The 18392-nt window shown below is 32.8% G+C and overlaps 1 protein-coding gene across 2 annotated transcripts; it reads right to left on the minus strand.

Moving 5' to 3' along the window:
• Nucleotides 1–107: 107 nt before the first annotated feature.
• On the minus strand, nucleotides 108–15770 carry LOC128228649 (plasminogen-like). Of its 2 annotated transcripts, none has more exons than XM_052940082.1 (3): nucleotides 15551–15673; nucleotides 478–658; nucleotides 108–316 (listed from the first exon to the last, which is right to left on the minus strand). In XM_052940082.1, the coding sequence occupies exons 1-3, from the start codon at nucleotides 15552–15554 to the stop codon at nucleotides 208–210; spliced, it is 294 nt and encodes a 97-aa protein (XP_052796042.1). In that variant the 5' UTR covers nucleotides 15555–15673; the 3' UTR covers nucleotides 108–207. The 2 variants fall into 2 exon arrangements, with proteins under 2 accessions (XP_052796042.1, XP_052796041.1); XM_052940081.1 differs by lacking the exons at nucleotides 108–316; nucleotides 478–658 and adding exons at nucleotides 10930–13470; nucleotides 13726–13813 and having other exon boundaries at nucleotides 15551–15770.
• Between the last annotated feature and the right edge of the window lie 2622 nt (nucleotides 15771–18392).

Consider the following 18392-nt stretch of genomic DNA (forward strand, 5'->3'; position numbering starts at 1 on the left):
TTACTACACTTTGTCGTTTACAAGTCTAATAATGTAAATCTCTGTCACAAAAATGGCCCTGATACTTTTATCATGTTCAATGTTACTCAAATCGCTCTGTGCTTCACGTAGGGTGTCGACGATTTCGTTACTGCATGAACGCACAAAGGCATGCAATTAATCCTCAATTGCAAAAGTGTTTCAAAACTTGCCGATGGATTATATGAATTAGTTTTGAAAAGACTTACTGAAGCATATAGGAATATCACATCCCTCCCAACGTCGGTTGGACATTGTGTAGCACCAAGGAAAACCTTCCAGACTAAGAATAATATCCCTGTAACGTAGACAATGCAAAACATTATTTAAAAGTGCTATTCAATCGATCATATTACAAAATAAATGTCATGTCATGTCTAATATGCGTGAAAGGTATGATAATATATCTTATGTGGTGATTTTCTCTTACAAGCAACAAAACATGTATGTTATTAGTACCTGCAATAGTTCTGTGCTGCAACATCAGACCCGTCGTGTGGGAAATTTACTGGATCATGACAGCCATGGGAGTGCGGTTCGTCCATACTCCACGCTTGGCACTCAATACCGGAGGCCGTCACTGCCACCTTACCGCTGTACGCCATACTGTTTACTCCATCCCAACAGTCTTCTGATTTGACTGCAAGATTGTGAACCATTAAACAATGCATGCAATTGGTCAGACGTATACCGTGTGTTCCGGAACTCTGAGCGAGATCTCCGAGATCTCATGTATGTATTCACAGTGACAATGGCAGATTTTAAATCATTTTAAGAACACCGCAATCACGCTTACACATTAAATACATTTCTATTTCTAAACGTTTATATATTTGAATATACTGTTGGCAATTCAATCAAAGCCTCGTGTCCTTGTTTCTTACCGACCATGTTTTATAATAAGGTCCAGATTTATATCATTTTTAGTTACTCTAACCTATCATATCACGCTGATAATAGATTTGAGAAAGCTGAATAATCCAACATGGATAATATTTCGGAAATGCAATAATAATTTATAACAAAAAAAAAAAAAAAACCTTTTTGTTCAGAACAAATACTACTAATTATTTTTTTTATTTTATTTTTTGATATTCGATTTAATATAATTTTTACCTTCGAAAGCAAAATTAGTACAATAAAGCAACTGATATTAATCAGCAAAGATAAGTAAATAACAGTTGAAATTAAAAAGTTTAGCTGGTAAATACCATAAACTTTAAGTGTTTTTTTACTATGGTCACTAAGGTCATATATTCTAAAGAAAGAGACTAAAGGAGACATCAAACAATTAAGTATTCTTTAACTAATTCTACTGACAGATAATTGTCAGGCCATTGCAATTGATTTTAGCAGATATTTTAATGTCTAATAACATAAGCTTAATATATGTGAATGTCTGTTCATAATTTATATAGTTTCTATTTTTCCACATCCGCCACATCCGCCACTTTCTTTCTAACAATTACATGTTTATTGTTTTGCCTATTGTTGGAAAATCAAAAAGTCCAAGCAAGGCTGTAGATATAGTAAACATGTAAATAACAGTTTCTTGACAAAACATGATATGCCACATATTAATTATTATGGTCACAATGATACATGGCAAATAACAAGGAAAACAAAAACATAATATAGAGATTACTATTTAATACAAATGGTAAATATCTAAATTAAATGAAGATGCTACATATCTGAAATACCAAGGTAATAGGGATTTGGGAGGCTAATGCCGTAAGACTAGATTATATTATTTATCACATAATTTCTTAAAAGAAATGCTTGGTTTATGAATTTACTTAGATTTCTTGTTTCGGCTACATTTTGTGATTTCATTAATTAAAAAAAATGTACATACTTGGGTTTCTAAAATTGAATGTTTTTATAAACTCCTTTCAGATATTGTTCTTCACAGGGCATATCATGACAAAGTGGTACTCATCTTCTATATCGTTTAAGTTACACAAAATACAATTACGATCAGCCCTTTCAATTCTATTACGGCCATATCGTCCTGTTTCAATATGTAACTTATGTGACGACAATCTTAACTTAGACAAAGCCATTCTATTTTTGGTAAAACATCTAGATAAAATTAAATTCCAAAGTGTTCCTTAAGGTATTTATACGTACACAGGGCATTACTGTTGTTAACATTTTCAAACCATGACTGTTGAAATACATCGAGCATCTATTTGTAAACACAATATGATTTTTTTTTATCTAATTCAGAGTTTGAGTGTAGCACATAAGCAAAAACATAGTTATCTAACAAAGATTTTACGTCATTAGCCCAATTTTTACGGTTAGTTAGACTGCCTAACATTATCATTGTATAGCTTTTTTATATTAAAAGTATCTGAAGAATTAGTCTTACACTAAAATTATAATTCTACCATATCTATTAACATTTAATGGATATCTACCTAATTCACCATAAAAGGCCATTCTGCAAGAGTTTGTTTTAACCCCAAGTATATTTTTGCAAAACTTTAAAGTGATTACCCTCAATTTCTATCGATTTGGAACCCCCACCCCCACATTTGACATCCATAATTCAACGTGGCACTTACAAAAGCATCAAACAATTGGCAAAGAACGCTAGGTTTGAAATTATAATATTTAGATTTATTAATAAGCATATTTAGCGCCCTAAAACCCTTTCCTGCAATGGTTTCTTGGTTCAAATCAAATGATCCAGTAAAGTTAAAAACAGTACCAAGATTAAAATTATCAAACATTTCAATGTACTTATTGTTGTATAACTATTTTTCATTGTTATGTACTCTGCCCCTTTTAGGAATATCCATGACTTTCGTTTTATCCATATTACCTTCTAGGCCCCATTTGATACAGTATTCATGTAAAGTACTTAGACTATTTTGTAATTCATCAACAGTGTTACCACAAACAACCATATCATCATCAGATAACATCAGTATATTTGTAATATCGTCAATTGTAAGTCCGAATAGAGGATCTCCTTCTAGAAATAACTCAAGATCATCAACGAAAGAAGCAAATAATACCGGAACAATATTTCCCCTTGCTTAAGGCCGACAGCACAATCCAAATACATTTTTACACATGATTTAACATTTGCATACATATTTTAACAATTCTGAGCTATATAATATATATATGATCTATATAATCTTAACCAGATGCTATTTAAACTAACACTTTCAAAGGCGCGTTTCATATCAATAAAGGCACAGTACAATCTTTGTTTGTCATTTAACAGTTTTTGCACAATTGCATTGAAAACAAAAATAGCATCTATAGTAGATCGACCCTTTCGAAATCAAAACTGAGAATCGCTCAGTAAGTCATTATTTTCTGCCCAAGTGTTTACTCGTTCATTTAATATACCGGTAAAATCTTAGAAAACAGCTGACTTACGTACTAGCCTGGTAATTATTTGGATTGCCGGGGTCGAAGGAGGGATGTCCCGAATCGAGAAGAGCATTAAATAAATATCGACAGAATATCAACTTCCTCGATATAATAATCATTTAATAATTGATCGCCTCCAAAAGTTTTTCCCCTCTTCAGTGATTTAATGACCTTTAAAATTTCTTCATATGTAAAAGGGTTATCTAGTTCCTTAAACCTGCAATTTAAGTTTTCAAAATCATGATTGTTGGTAAATCGCCATCCTCATAGTTTTCAGCAGAAGGTATAACATTTTGCAATGGTGAAAATTAATTGTAAAAACATCAATAGAAACATTGTTATCTATAGCTGATTCAGGTATTTTTAAATAAAAATCAAGAAGCTTAAAAAGTTATAGCCTGTCTATTTCTCTAATCTTTTTATTTTTATATAGTCTACGTTTTCGCTTAAACATACGCTTGTAGGCTTGTTTATAGTCTAACATACTTAACCTGTTATCATCATTTTGGTACTGTAACCGTTAAATGCATATAAAGCATTTTATACAACGATTTTACCTCACGGCACTCTAAATATAACCAATCAGAGTTTTTAAAATGACTATTTTGTGGGCGGTTTGGTACTACCCCGAATATTGTTACTAAAAAGCTGATCTGAGACGCCTCTAATTATACTTGTTACATCGTGAACAGTATTCTCAATACTTTCGGCATTTTTCTCATCAATAGTATTCATCAAGTTTTTGAAATCGGTCAAATTGCCAAAAGGCCCACGGCGTAAGTCATTATTCAATTTTTCATCCCATTGTACTTTTATATTGTGGCTCCATAAAACATACAGCACTACTTGTTTTGATAACAAATGACAGCGAACAATGATCACACCATTCAGTTAAGTTGTCAACACTGAATTTATCAATACAATACAAATCATCCTCTTTCATGATCAAATAATCTATGACACTTGATGTCACGTGGCTGATGAATGTAAACGATCCCGTCTCGTGAAATAGCCGACCGTTAGCTATACGCAAGGCAGTGGATTTACATAAGTCTAATAATTTTAACCCAAATTGGTTAATATTAACATTATAAATAGAATAGTTGGGCAAAACAGAATCGGATACATAATCTTCTTAATCTATCAAATTGACAAATCTATTACACACTTTATAGTCACGTTATAGTCCACTCTCGCATTCCAGTCACCTACTAATAAAACTCTGCCTTGAGATTGAAAATTACAAATATCTTGTTGTAGTAAATCGAAGAGATCAATATCAACAATACTACATGCTTGTGAATTTCCTGGCCATATGTAAAGCCCAGCTAAGTATATATCTCTATCCAAACAAAAGAAATCTTTAAATAGCTTTAACCACACAGAAGTATCGTGTCTTTTCAATACTGTATCAACTCCTTTGTAAATCAAGATCTTAATGTAAAATACGAGACCGCCACTTCATCGTTTAGCCCGCTTATTTTGAAACTTTCTGTAAAAATTAAAACGTTAATAACCTTCAATATCATAGCAAGAATCTAGATTTCCCCATGATTCATATAAAAATATTACATCATAATTGCACAGCTTATTCGAAAAATCTAAATGAGTTAATTTATCACGTGTAAGGCCATTTATAGTCCATAGGCTATACTTTCAATTACATTTCCCAAACAAATGAGTTAGATTTTCTTGTTCACTGATGCAGATTTTACATAGTCCATCCGAATAATTAATTTTGCTGAGGTTTTCCTGCGTGAAAATTGTTCCGGGTTATATTTTGAAATGCAACTGTTTGGCTTTAAATAGACAACTCCAAAGCTTGACCCACGGAAGGGATACATTTAAAACATTTTCCCATTTGTTTTCATTTCCTTACTTTGAAGTTTTACTTTTAAACAGATGGTGGGTGCAATTTTTAATCGTAGAAGTCTATATCTTTGCCTGTTTTTCAGTGGAGTTTGATGTTGTCAGATATTTATTTTTGCATGTTTGTAGAATGTTTAGTTTTATCTGCCTGTAAGCATCTGTTACTGCCGATTTAATTGATATAAAGTTTCTATTTTATTTTAGTTTCGTGTATAAAACTTAATCATCTAGAAATATTTCATGTTCAGTACTACAGATTTCAGAAATTTATTTATTCACTCTTTGTGAAGGAAGAAAAAAAAAGGGATTGTTGCAAACGGCTTCCTCTTGGAGGATATAGATCTTAAATCTTTACATACAACTCATAGCGTGTGCTCCGTCTTAGCCTTTTAGTGGTTTACGGTCATGAGAATACAAAAACGCCAATAAATTAAGCCTGTTTTTTTGAAGCATTTTGAAAAGAATATCTCAAATTATTTACGAACCACTGTCAAAAGATTAAAAACTTTTCCAGAAAGTCTACGTTTTTCTAAATGGCCATCTCACTCTCGTTTGCAATGCCAGTTTTAAATTAAAAAGTAGTCCGACTACTGGTATGGTACCTTTTATAATTGTTTAATATGTCTAACTGTGTACTATTCTCCGTTAAAGCTCTTTAAATATGTTATGATCACCAATTTTGCGAAACTGCTATTATGATAATATCTTTAACTAGTTTTAATATTTGAACGTTTTACTCTCCAAATTTTATTGTTATATTGAGTTGAGGTTGAGTTGAGTTGAGTTAATAATTCATGATTTATATCGTCCTATTTTATACAATAATAATTGTTTAAGCGAAGATATTCTTCTGGAAGTATAGAAATAATTTTTAAACAAAACATAACAAAAATACCTTTTGATCCGAATAAAATAAACATTGGTCCAAAGAGGAAAACATTCAAAACGGAATACATCTTTCTAATTTTTGAGCAGCCGCGTTTTGCTAATGATTTTATAAACCGCATTTTAATGCTTATATTCGATTGATATATTCTACTACTGATATCACAATTAATCAGAGCAATTATGAAATTAGCATAATAATAAATAATAAATATCCTATCTTGGATGTTCTCATAATTCCCACGATGCCAGCGCTGCCATACATCTTTATTTTTACCCCATTACCTACTGTGAAATGAACTCTAAACCAAGTCTCAGTACGAAACGATACGTAACACGATCAACTAAATACACTATACAAGATAAAAGATATAAAGAAATCATGTTTCGTCATTTCTTTTGCATAAAACAAATTGAGAACAACTCGATATCTTTTAGTAATAACTCAAGTCCATTTTTCTGCTAAAACTATATATGTATTTTTCTAAATATTCACCAGTTGTTTTATCAGCATAATCTAAAACCATGTATTCCTTTAAAAATAATAAAACTTTAAAGATTTTGATTCAGGTTATGCTTACGTATTACCTGTTTCCGGTGGTCATTTTGTACAGTCATTTCGACACATATATGGTATGACGACTCTAGCATTGAGATTTTCAATGGACAATTCAATGAAATGGTGATATTCTCTGTTTTGCTAAGCAGTGAACTTGATCTTGAACCAACGGACAAAGTGCAATTTCTAGGCACATGATCGTACATGCTACATGAAAACTCAATTCAAGTACACCAAATACAGTAGTTATAACGTCATTCAAATCTCTAAATTTAATTAAATTAAAATTATGTCGTTTACGTATTCACTTTTTTATCAGGTAATCAAACAGTTATTTCCTTTCCTGTTATTAAATAAGCTAATAGTTTGATTAAGTAATAACACATTTATTTCGTTGTTACTTGGGTAACAGTCAAAACTGTTGTCCTGAACTTTCACCTTCAGAATGTGCAATAGTTCAGATGTCATTCCATCCCCCTCGGAGCAACAGTTATGACTGTTACCCAAATAATTGTTTATTGTTGTCTATGAAGATAATGAGCTATGTCAGGAGTTTTGACTGTGTAAGGCCTATGATGTAGATCGCTTTGCCAATGAATTTTATCATATTTTCCCTTGATACAATTCAATGCTCTGGACGCTTTCTACATAGGCAGTTGATGCATTCACTGTTTATTAGGAAATACACTGGATCACTCCGTTCTTTGTTTTTAAAGTGTGCACATCGTATTTTAATTGTTGCAATTGGAGGGAAAAGTTATTGAAGGTTAGTCAATTGGTTATTCATCTAGAATCAAGTATTTCTAGTATTATTTTAGTATTATTTAATTAGAAGTGTAATTGTTTTAATTACATTTGAGCAGTTGTATCCAAGTATTTAGTAAGTTTGAAAATGATAGTTGAAATATTTAAAAAATCTCAGGATTGTGAATCAACCCTGCATGTTAATATTATGAGTAATATTAATAAACCCACTTATTTTAGATCTGCGGCACCGGTTGTAAGTGTCAGGGAGGATATAAAGGTAGTTTGGCCTACAGCTGGTGAGTATGTTTATATGTAATGAGATGTGAAATGTGTTTGTAACTGTTTTATATAAGATGTTTGTATTGTTTTAATTTGATTTTATTATGTAATAGTATGGCCACTAGAAACTATTATTAATAATGGGGAATATTGATTCTCAAAGTATGATAGAAAATAAACTACTTAATTGTCAACGTTTGTTAAATATGCTTAAGTAAGTTTTTTTTGTATTTTCATAGCTGTGGATTATTGATATATATATATCTCCGACGTGTTATAAAACTACGCAGAAGTCTAACTGCTGAGTTAGACCGTTGTCGTAGTCATGGCAATAAGACACCACCCTATTACATTATTACGATGACATTTTATTTTTGTATTTGCTGTTAATAGGAAGCATCTTCGGACATCTAAGACCGCATGTGTTAGTCAGACTGTTCCCAAGCACACAGAGGAACTGTTCTTGGAAGTACGCGGAATTCCTCCGGAAGAGAATGTTTTATTGTGTAATATGTTTTAAGTGTTCTTTAGCTTTTAACAAATTCGGGTATGGTATGAAAAGTCAAATTTGAAAAGTTTGCAAGCTTCACCGGTGTCTTAAGCTTTATATTTACTCAAGAAGATAAAATTAGCATATCCGATTTAAATTATGTGTTTTGTAGTAGTATTTGGGCACATGTCATTGCCAGAAAGTAATCCCTTTGAGGGTGCCTGAAAACTGATTCTATAAATATCAATATTTTAAAACGGCTGATCTTCAAATACTGTTCTGTTTCTTTGAACTTTTCTTTAGAATACTGATGAGATATTACTATTTTTGAAATTCCATTTGCAGGATTTTTTAGAATTAGTGAAGTCCTTTCTTTTAGGAGTTCTGGTTTTACCTTTTTCGATATGTGGTTTAAGATAGCCTGGGAAGATTGTATAGTTTATTATTTTTGTTTGTTTTATTACATTTGTATCAGTTGATCGCAGTTTGCTTGTAAACATTGTTGGGTGGATTTTGATTTGGTATGATCTATGTTTAACAGTATGTCTTTACATTATATATATATTTATTTTTTTGTTAAATTTTTGAAAAAGACTTTTCATAGACGATAATATTTTTCAACGTTTATCTATTACACTATTTTTTCCTCCTTTTGTGAAAATTTTCACCGAATTAAAATACCATTCCCTAAAGTGTTTGTGTCTGCACACATGAAAAAGCCTCGCGCTTCCTAAATGTTCATTTAATATCCAGCTTAATAATACCCTTTTTTGAAAGTGAAAACGGTTGTAATCTGAAAACGCAGCAAATGTTCACTGCGATATCCGAAAAACGCGATAGTACGATGATGAAAACGCGAAAGTACGATGGTGAAAACATAGTTTATCGCATTATCATCATAGCACTGTCGTATTATCGCGTTTTCATTATCGTACTGTCGCGTTTTCATCATCGTACTGTCGCGTTTTCACCATCGTAGTTTCGTGATTTCGCGTTTTCATCATCGTACTGTCGAGTATCGCGTTTCAGATCAACACATTAATAGGCGATGGCTCTGACGCAATCCGTAGGAAACAGTACATCATCATGGTTATGATATGTGCATTCACAAAATATTCTCTACGGTATCCGAGCTGTTTAGAGGGAAGCAGTGCATCATCGTGGTGTGTATGATTATATGATTCTTTCAGACCGTCACAGACACCTTACCGCTGCACGCCGTACTGTTAACCACATCTGATCTACTGATAGACAAACCAGAACATTAATACAACTATAATAGTGAAATGTTTATCTTTCACACATGTTTATCTTTACGGTAGCTATAAACTTTGGAGGGGAGTCATATTCCTTTCTTTTTACCCCAGCCTAAGATTCCCCCCCCCCCATCCAAGGATTTGCCTCAGCCTAAGATTTGCCCTAGCCTTAGGTTTGCCCCCACCCTAAGATTTGCCCCAAGCCTAAGATTTGCCCCCAACCTAAGGTTTGCCCCCCAGCCTTAGTTTTGCCCAAGCTTAAGACTTGCCACTCAAAGTCATAACGTTCTCTGAGGGGAGGTAACTGAATATATTTGGTTTGAAGGGCGGTAAGAGTTTTGTTGTTTTACGCTCGGCCAAAAAAGAAATAAGCAGAAATTAGATCAAGAGAAACAACTCGTGTATAATCAGAAATCGTTGTCGATGAAGAGTGAGCTATCTTAAAGTTTGTTAAGAATATATTTATAAGATCGGTAAAATAACGTATATAACAACGTAAGACTGTTTTCGGTGTTCAAAACGTTCAGGTTTTATTAATGTGACCAATGCCGTTTAAGCAAAAACATCATTATCTTTCGTCGACGTTTTTTTATTTTTTTATAAAAATGCGTGCGTTCTTAAGTTGTCTCATTTATCACGAGCTCACTTAAATAATGGATAATGGGGGAAAGGATAAACTTGTACAGAAAAACTACATGTATTTCGAGAAAAAGAATCCCGCCGCTTATGCCGGTTTAATGCCATTGATAAGAATATCCCGGAATATTTACCATATATAAGAATGAATACGTAGTTAGGAGGCCAACTAACTACATCCTCAGAGAAGAATTCTTTTTTCTCTCTCGTTTTCTTTAAGACAATATTACAATTAAACATTTCTCACGAGCTTGTTTTACAAAATCCGACCGCTGTGGCAATGGAAATAGTTTTGTTCACACTCTTCATTCGAAACTTACACTTAAGAAGACGATCTCGGAAAATAGTTTTTATGGTTATACAATTTTAAAACTATACAGTTATCATGTAACAAAATATAGTATTGTCACTTAAGTTACTTTGAATAAGATGGACAAAACATTTTATCACAAATACCTATACTTAAAGCATAAAATAATCTTAAAAACACGTTGGTTTTCGTTTCGGAAACTTGAGTGGAAGTATCTTTTTAATAGTGTGTATGTATATGGCGGTATTTACGTTACTGTCTTTCACTCCGTTGCCACTGTTATAAATAGTAAACAGTTAAGTTTTGTTACCGATTATTGGAAGAGGGCGGCGCAAGTATTCATGTTTAATGTAAGTGGGAAAGAAAACACTGTATGTCAGAGTAGTATGTATTATTTTGCAAACTTAACTTTATGATAACTTCATTATAAAGACAGATTCTATATTTATGATTTTAACTAAATTTGTTGATAGTGCTTTGCATATTATTTTTTTATTCAGTTAAGTGCCGTGGAAGGCGAAAAAAGGCAAACACTAATCGTCTTACACATGCAGACAATATCCATACAACAATGACATGATCCTTTCCCATCATGCACGCAGGTAAAAATGATAGGAATAAACCCGATGCAATTGCAATGGCCATCTATCTATTTTCTATACCGGACGAAAGAAGTACTTCATTAACACAAATAACAAATCGACGTTCTTCCGTGAACAGTGTCGTGTCATTGAGATCATTATAGTAGTGTTTTCCTTAAAAAAATAATGCAAGTTTAAATGAGAAGTTTTGCACAACCGCAAATGTTCATATCTCTATTTAATTTTCTTTCTTGTAGTTGTAACAATGCAGAAAAGTCTGCAGAAAATTGAAACCAGGTTTGTTTTTAAACATTTTATTATTAATATACATATAGGAAAAATAAGAACTCATAAGAAGTGATAACAGTAAACAAATATGATAAACATTTGTGGCATTTGTAAAAAGAAAATCATGCACAGTGGTTAATTATAAGGTTCTTGGAAATACAACGCGCGCTGCATATATTTGATTGTTTTGTCATTTTTATTCTACCAGATTCAATATGTTCTTTGTTTCAAATATAAATGTCAAAATGTTTCTAAGATATATTGTCTGTGTATTTTGAAATCCATTTATTGCTAGTTTATTACATGTTGTTTGGGTTTTGAATTTTTCAATATTGTTACATACCGTGAGTGCATTAGTTTTACTTGTAAAATCCAGTTACACATTTTGACATGCATTGGAAAACCAGATGTTATTTTATAAATAATTAATTCAAATATAGCAACTTATGATGAGTCACTTTCCTCATCATCTGAGAGGTCAATAATCAGTATTTCAGTAATGTCATCACGTTCACTTTGTTCATTTGACATTTCAGACACATTACACGTTTCAAAATAACCTCGTTTTTGCCCCCTAGGTAGCGATTCACAATGGGGGCATAGTAAATGACACCGGTCAACATTTGTAGGTAATTGTAACTGTATAACAGATTGAATTAGTTCAACTTTTAATTCAAGGCTGGTTACCCGTTCCCATTTTACATGTGAATATATACTCATTCGTTCTATTTCATCTATCGCAGCCATTTCTAGAATGTAATTTTCTCTCCATGGATAGTATAGAAAATGATAAAGTTTGTCATCACTTGCGAATATCATCCTCTCGAATAAGTGGTCTGTAACAAAAACCGTAACAATATCATGAGCACTATCTGTGTCTTCAGGAACTTCGATCAGAGTAACATATGGATCTTCTTCATCGGAGAAGGCAAATCCGTTTCGGCAGCCATACACCTTTGAGTTTGGTGATATTTCAGAGTTTTCAATTTTACTCAAGGAACATGATTTTATTTCATAAATATACACTGATATTGAGTAATGATTAAATGTTGGTATAATCAATGCAACATTGTTATCTGCGTTTAAACAAATGTTAGATATGTAGTGATAGCCATCGCCATCATCAAGTTCCATTGAAAACATTGGGTAGAGAACAGTGGTGTCTGAGTTTGCTTCAATATTTCCAACCAAAAGTTGTATTACTTCTTTTTTCCTTTTTTCCAATGACGCATCAATTATATCCACCATTGTCATGCGTGTCGCAACACATGTCTGATCATTTATACAAATTGAATCAAACACTTTATCATTGCAGGATGACGCCCGTGTGTCATATGTTTGCACTGTGACTTTACTACGGTAAAAAGTTCTTCCATCAACTGACAATAATTCTATCACTGTATCTTTAGTTGGTGTTTCACGGACACGGAAGAACGTCGATTTGTTATTTGTGTTAGTGAAGTACTTTTTTCGTCCGATATAGGTCAAACTTATATTAAGACGATACCAATCATCTTTAATTTCGTCGTAAATAATAACCGTCTCTTTTCCCTGGCGGCTGTCTTCATGTTTTACAATCATTCCAACAAAAGTTTGGGATTCATCATATCTTTTTTCATATTCGTAATTAGAAACCACTTCTAGCGAACCAATTATTGGATCCTGCTTTGCAGCCATAATTATCGCCTCGCTTAATTTCCGAAAATCTATCCAAGCGCACATCTGCTGAAATGTTTCTGATCTTTTCAGAAAATCGATTTTCAGCCATCTTACCAAGAAATTGAATTTGATTTCCATCGAAACATATGAAAGATATTTATCAGACAGCAAACTTTGCAATGAGTTTGTATCTATGTTAAGCAAACTTGATCCATCCATAAGTTCTCTCAAATTTGTCCTGATGTAGTCAATGGCAGAAGCAATGTCAACATCGTAAAGTATGGATACAGGAAGGTATTTGTCTATCAGTGCGTTTGTCTTTTGGGTTTGTTCGAACCATTTCACGCAGAATATTTTGAGACGCGGTATCATGAGAAATTCTGCAATGTCAAAGAACTCCTGGATACACCTTGTATCAATGACTGGCTCCTCATTATAAAGAAACAAAATGGCTCCCTCCACAATCGTTGATCTTCTTTCACAGAATTCGATGATTCCTTAAATTAGTAATGAGTCAAAATGATTTTTCTTGTCTAAGCTATAAGCTTGTTATCCTTTTATATATGTGTACACACATATTGACAATTCAATTGTTATCTATGTAATAAATCCATTTATAGAAAGAGACCAATATGTTTGTGTCGTGTACATTTTTATTTCCTGTTTTGTGAGTACTGAATTTTAAATCAGTAAAATACCATTTTCTGAGACTTAGAACATTACAATTTTATATATTCCAAATGTGTGTTTACCAAAGGTATTTTCTCGGAATTTTCCGTTACCAAATAACGTGTTGAAAAATCCACTCTCCTTTAATATGGAAGTGTGGAATCGTCTGACCTGTGATATAAAAGATTAATGTTATCATTAGATAAGTATATTTGTTTTGTGTAATTGCATGCAAATTTGATAGCTAAGTTTTCCGTTACACAGAGAGCTTGAGTCCTTTGTTTTTTTCTAGGGACTTACAATGCATCATAAGGACCCCAGAATAATTTTTGTTTGAGTACAAATTGCATATTTGTGACCCTATAAGTTTGACCATGGACTTTATAAGTTGTCATACATGACAGTCCACATGACCTCCTAGTTAAAATGGTAAGGAAAACCATGGGGAAGGTTAGATAATCATATATACATATATTATACACGCTAAAAAATAGGGATGAACATGAATATGTAAACATTTTGATATTCAGATACATCTTGGATAATATTTCAAGTATCGGGTATTTGTAATGCCTCGGATATTTGACTGAAATTAATCGATTTTTGCTTTAAACAAATTACATTTAGGAGCTGATATTTTAAGCCCCATTTATCAGTCAAATAACGCAGTGACCATCCATTTCAGGTTATCGCAATACATTGGATTGCTAGCATATCAACGATGATTGTTTTTTTGATATTAATTTTATAAGTTTTAAGGAAATTAAGAAAATACATAACTCCATGATTATTGGCATTTTTGGCAAGTTTAAGAATTTTATGACCTCTTGGAATAAATTGTACATACGTAGACGCTTTTTTCTGATAATCTAAATTTTGTATAATATGTCTTATTACTTTGCTGTCTGAAAAATCATAGAACTATGTAATAGCGGGATAACTCGAATAGCAACAATTAATTTAACAACAAAAAAATAACAACAATAAACAATAAACTGCATGTACATTTCAACGTCAAACGCTCCAATTTCCGGTTTTATACAAGTATCCGGATTGATTCCGAATGCGGATATCGGAATACCTATTTCAATCCATAGTAGAAATGAAACCAACACACAATTTGTTTTAAAAAAGCTAATAGAAGTTACAAATGTCTCATCTCTTGTCGTGTCTATAGTATATATATGGATATTTGTTCAGAGCTTTAATGATTTATTTGATACCAACATTTGTTGAAAAACGTCAATTATTATGTTTGCTTACAACATAACCATTTTCAGTGCTTGATAAAGCAATAACTGTAATTAATTAAGGTAGATCATGTATCATTAAGTACAATGCTTAATCGTTAGGAATTTCAAATTCCGCGGGTATTTAAAGCTCCACATACTGTCAATCAGAGCTAACAAACGTTTTCATATTTGGAAATTTACCGATACAAATCCCTGTTCGAAATGAATATGTGTTAGCCTCTGAAAATGTAGGTTAGTCCAGGTTTCAAAGTTTATAAATTGTTACTCATGTTACAATTCATGTCGAAAAGTCTTCTGATGTAATAAATATTTCACAATATTGAGAACGAGACTTATAGTCAGTTAGATTTTTAGTTTCAATTAAAAGCTACGCGGCCATAAACCCCCCGGTTTAAAAAGCGCTTAAATATCACTCATATCGTTTTATCTATACACAAATCATTGTGTGTTTGTTTAAATAATTCAATTCAAATGAGTTAAAGATAATAATCTATTAAAACAAAAAAACAAAAAAAAAACAAAAAAAAAATATCAACCAATATTGTGCGCTTTAAAAAAGCCATATAAACCTCAGTGTTCAACAGTCGTTTGAGATACCGGAAACAAACTTTTAGGTTTTACTGACCCCATACAATAGTGGAGTGAAAGTACTTACCCATGTTCCCACTTTCACGGAAACATCACATGAATGTTCATCCTGTTCATTAACTTGCCTTAACATTGCAGTAAGTTCACTATTTGTAAACCTATTTTCATAGTATTGTTGATACTCCATTTTTTATCAGATAAAGTCTTTTAAATTAAACCACTCATGTTTCAATCCAATTTAAGAATACCGTATTACATTCTGATTATCAATCGTAGCTCCAAATGCTGATCAGAAATGAATAAACCAAACGAATTTAATACATGCACTTGAATAGCAATCATTATCATATGACGGGTATATGCAAAACAAAAGAGGAAGCTATTTACCATTTAACCTATTCAGTTTCTAAAAATAAGCTCTTGTCTCATCCTGATAGAAGGTGAATATATTAAGCGGAAACCTCATTATGCATAATTATTTTTTTTCCTATCATAACTTATATTTAAGGTAAGCATATTTTGCATATAATGCTAGGGTCTATTCATTTCTTTATATTTTTGATCCTGTATTTGAATTAAACTTTATACAATCATAACTTATTTTATAAACAAAAATCAACAATAGACATATATATGTTTTTCCTTGAGTTTCTTAACCTTTTTACTCTATGCAAATAATTTTACTTTTGCTTAACACAAGTAATTACAAAAACTATTGAAGAAGGTTTTATAACTATTGAAGAAGGTTTTATGATTATTTTCTTGTGGTTTAGTGCCTTTGATTTATTCATTGACAAAGAATTACAAAACATCCAAATTACCCAATACTACTGCTATGGAAATAATCACTGGAAATCATTATTAAGCTGGGCTTTCTCGGATAAAACTCAGGAGTCGAAACTGTGGTAACGTTATCACTGTTTCCAAAATGGAAAACTTACCAATTACGCAAAACCAGGGAGTCGAACTTTCTCGGTACATATATGTGGATGGGAACGCGATCATTGTGACGGCAACGGGATTAACGGTACTAACGAGAAAAAGCGAGGTTTTTAAAACACCAATATGATGCAACATTTCCGGTGAAAAATATCGTGATATACTGTGTGAACAAATTCAATATTCTTCGTTTGTTTAAGTTTACAAATGAGCATTAAGCGTAAGTGGTGATAATTCGAATTATGACATTGTTGTCACGTGATCAAAACACCCGCCCCACCTTCTTTGTATAAGCCCACCGGCGCCCAAAATACACTGTGACCACGCCTCAATAACCCATGGTAGCCACAAAATTTAGTTAGACAATACAAAGATCTACAGGTTATGCCCCTCCCAGAAACGCGAAACACAACAGGAACCTATTGCTCTACCTGGACAGTCTAACTACTAGGCAAAAAGGTTAATATCAAAGATTCCACACCACAATATAATTTATTATATACATATAGTACCGCTTAGATGAGCGTGTGATTGCACCTATTGGAATCAGTAATCAAACAATCAGGGAAAATACAAATAAAACCACAACTGTGACAAAAAAGGTAAGTATGACGACTTGGTTCCTAATGGTAACTAAACAAATGAATTATGAATGCAAAACTACCCATAATGGGTATCATATCTCATTGTCCTTCCAAATCACCCCCAATGGTTCATGTGGGTCATGTTCACGATCTTCTACACCCCGAATCCAAAAAACCCTGATGGTCAACCCCCTCCCGATTGCCAAAGCTTCCAAACCTCCGACCGATCCCCAGCGTCAAGACATTTACGGCAAAACATGAATGCAATCAAATATACTCTCAAACGTTTGCATGTCCGACTCAGGACTGAGCAATGCGGCAGAGCCAAGGGCAGTAACTATTGCTGCTTTATGGCTTAGGGTTTTTGGACTTTCTCCAGAAACACAGTTACCAAATGAAATATAACGATGTCACTCAACCATACCAGCTTTTCAAAGACTCACACATGAGTAAAGGATTACGCAGCCAAGGCAACCATGCAAGCAGTCCCAGTGCTTGATGACATCAAGGTAAAAGGGGCTAACCTCCCAACTCTGTCACCGTCAACAGGTGCCATGTGGACCACATCACGAAACCTATGCATCATCCCCCCTTAATACTAGCAGAAGTATGCTTCATATTTTGCTTAATGGGATGCGCTGAGCCCGTGTCATGTATATTTGTCAATATCCCGAAATTTCAACAATTGTAAAACAAAGCTCTGGTAGAAATGTCAATTCTTCCATTCCAGCTTTTGATAAAATTGCCATTAAGCTCTGCTTAATTAGCAAGATTCTTTCCCCATTTAATGCATCTTAAACGAATCATACATAAAAACGGAGTGATTGTTAGAGTACCTTACACTGTCATTAAATAAAGTAACATTAATGTTCTGATTGAACTTATAATCACATGCCGGGAGCCGTCTTTCCTTTCTTAAATTCATAGGTTGTGTTTTATCAACATTCACAATTAATTTCACACGTAAACAAAATTCTTATAATATATTAAAACTTCTTGCAGTTTCGCAGTATTGTTAGCAAACAGCATGTAAAAATAGGTAAACAATGAAACATTCTTTCTTAAGAGCGAAACATACATCATTTACAGCATGTTTTGTTGTAATAAAGAGTTGAGTACATTCTACGAAGACATATGTTATTGAAGATATGTTGATATTCCGTTTGCATTTTTATGGAGGATGAGTCGACTGTATGAAAAGGTTGTTGTCGTGTAAACTAGTTTATAAATCAAATCAAAGGTGCATTCTGGCTTCTTGGTGATTCTATTTTTTTCAAATAAGAAGGTTAAAAGAAAATACTGTACTTGTTACACACATGAAATGAGCTTTCTGGAAAAAGAAACAATGAGCAAATGCTATAGATATATAGTTGACTGATGAGTAAA

Source organism: Mya arenaria, chromosome 3, assembly GCF_026914265.1.
Source record: "Mya arenaria isolate MELC-2E11 chromosome 3, ASM2691426v1".
NCBI classification, from domain to species: domain Eukaryota; kingdom Metazoa; phylum Mollusca; class Bivalvia; order Myida; family Myidae; genus Mya; species Mya arenaria.

Coding starts and splice junctions, on each gene's coding strand:
- LOC128228649 (XM_052940081.1), bottom strand. CDS start 15,670: ATGGAGTATCAACAATACTATGAAAATAGGTTTACAAATAGTGAACTT. Junction 13,814..15,550: donor CCGTGAAAGTGGGAACATGG/GTAAGTACTTTC, acceptor TTTATATCACAG/GTCAGACGATTCCACACTTC. Junction 13,471..13,725: donor ATTCCGAGAAAATACCTTTG/GTAAACACACAT, acceptor TACTAATTTAAG/GAATCATCGAATTCTGTGAA.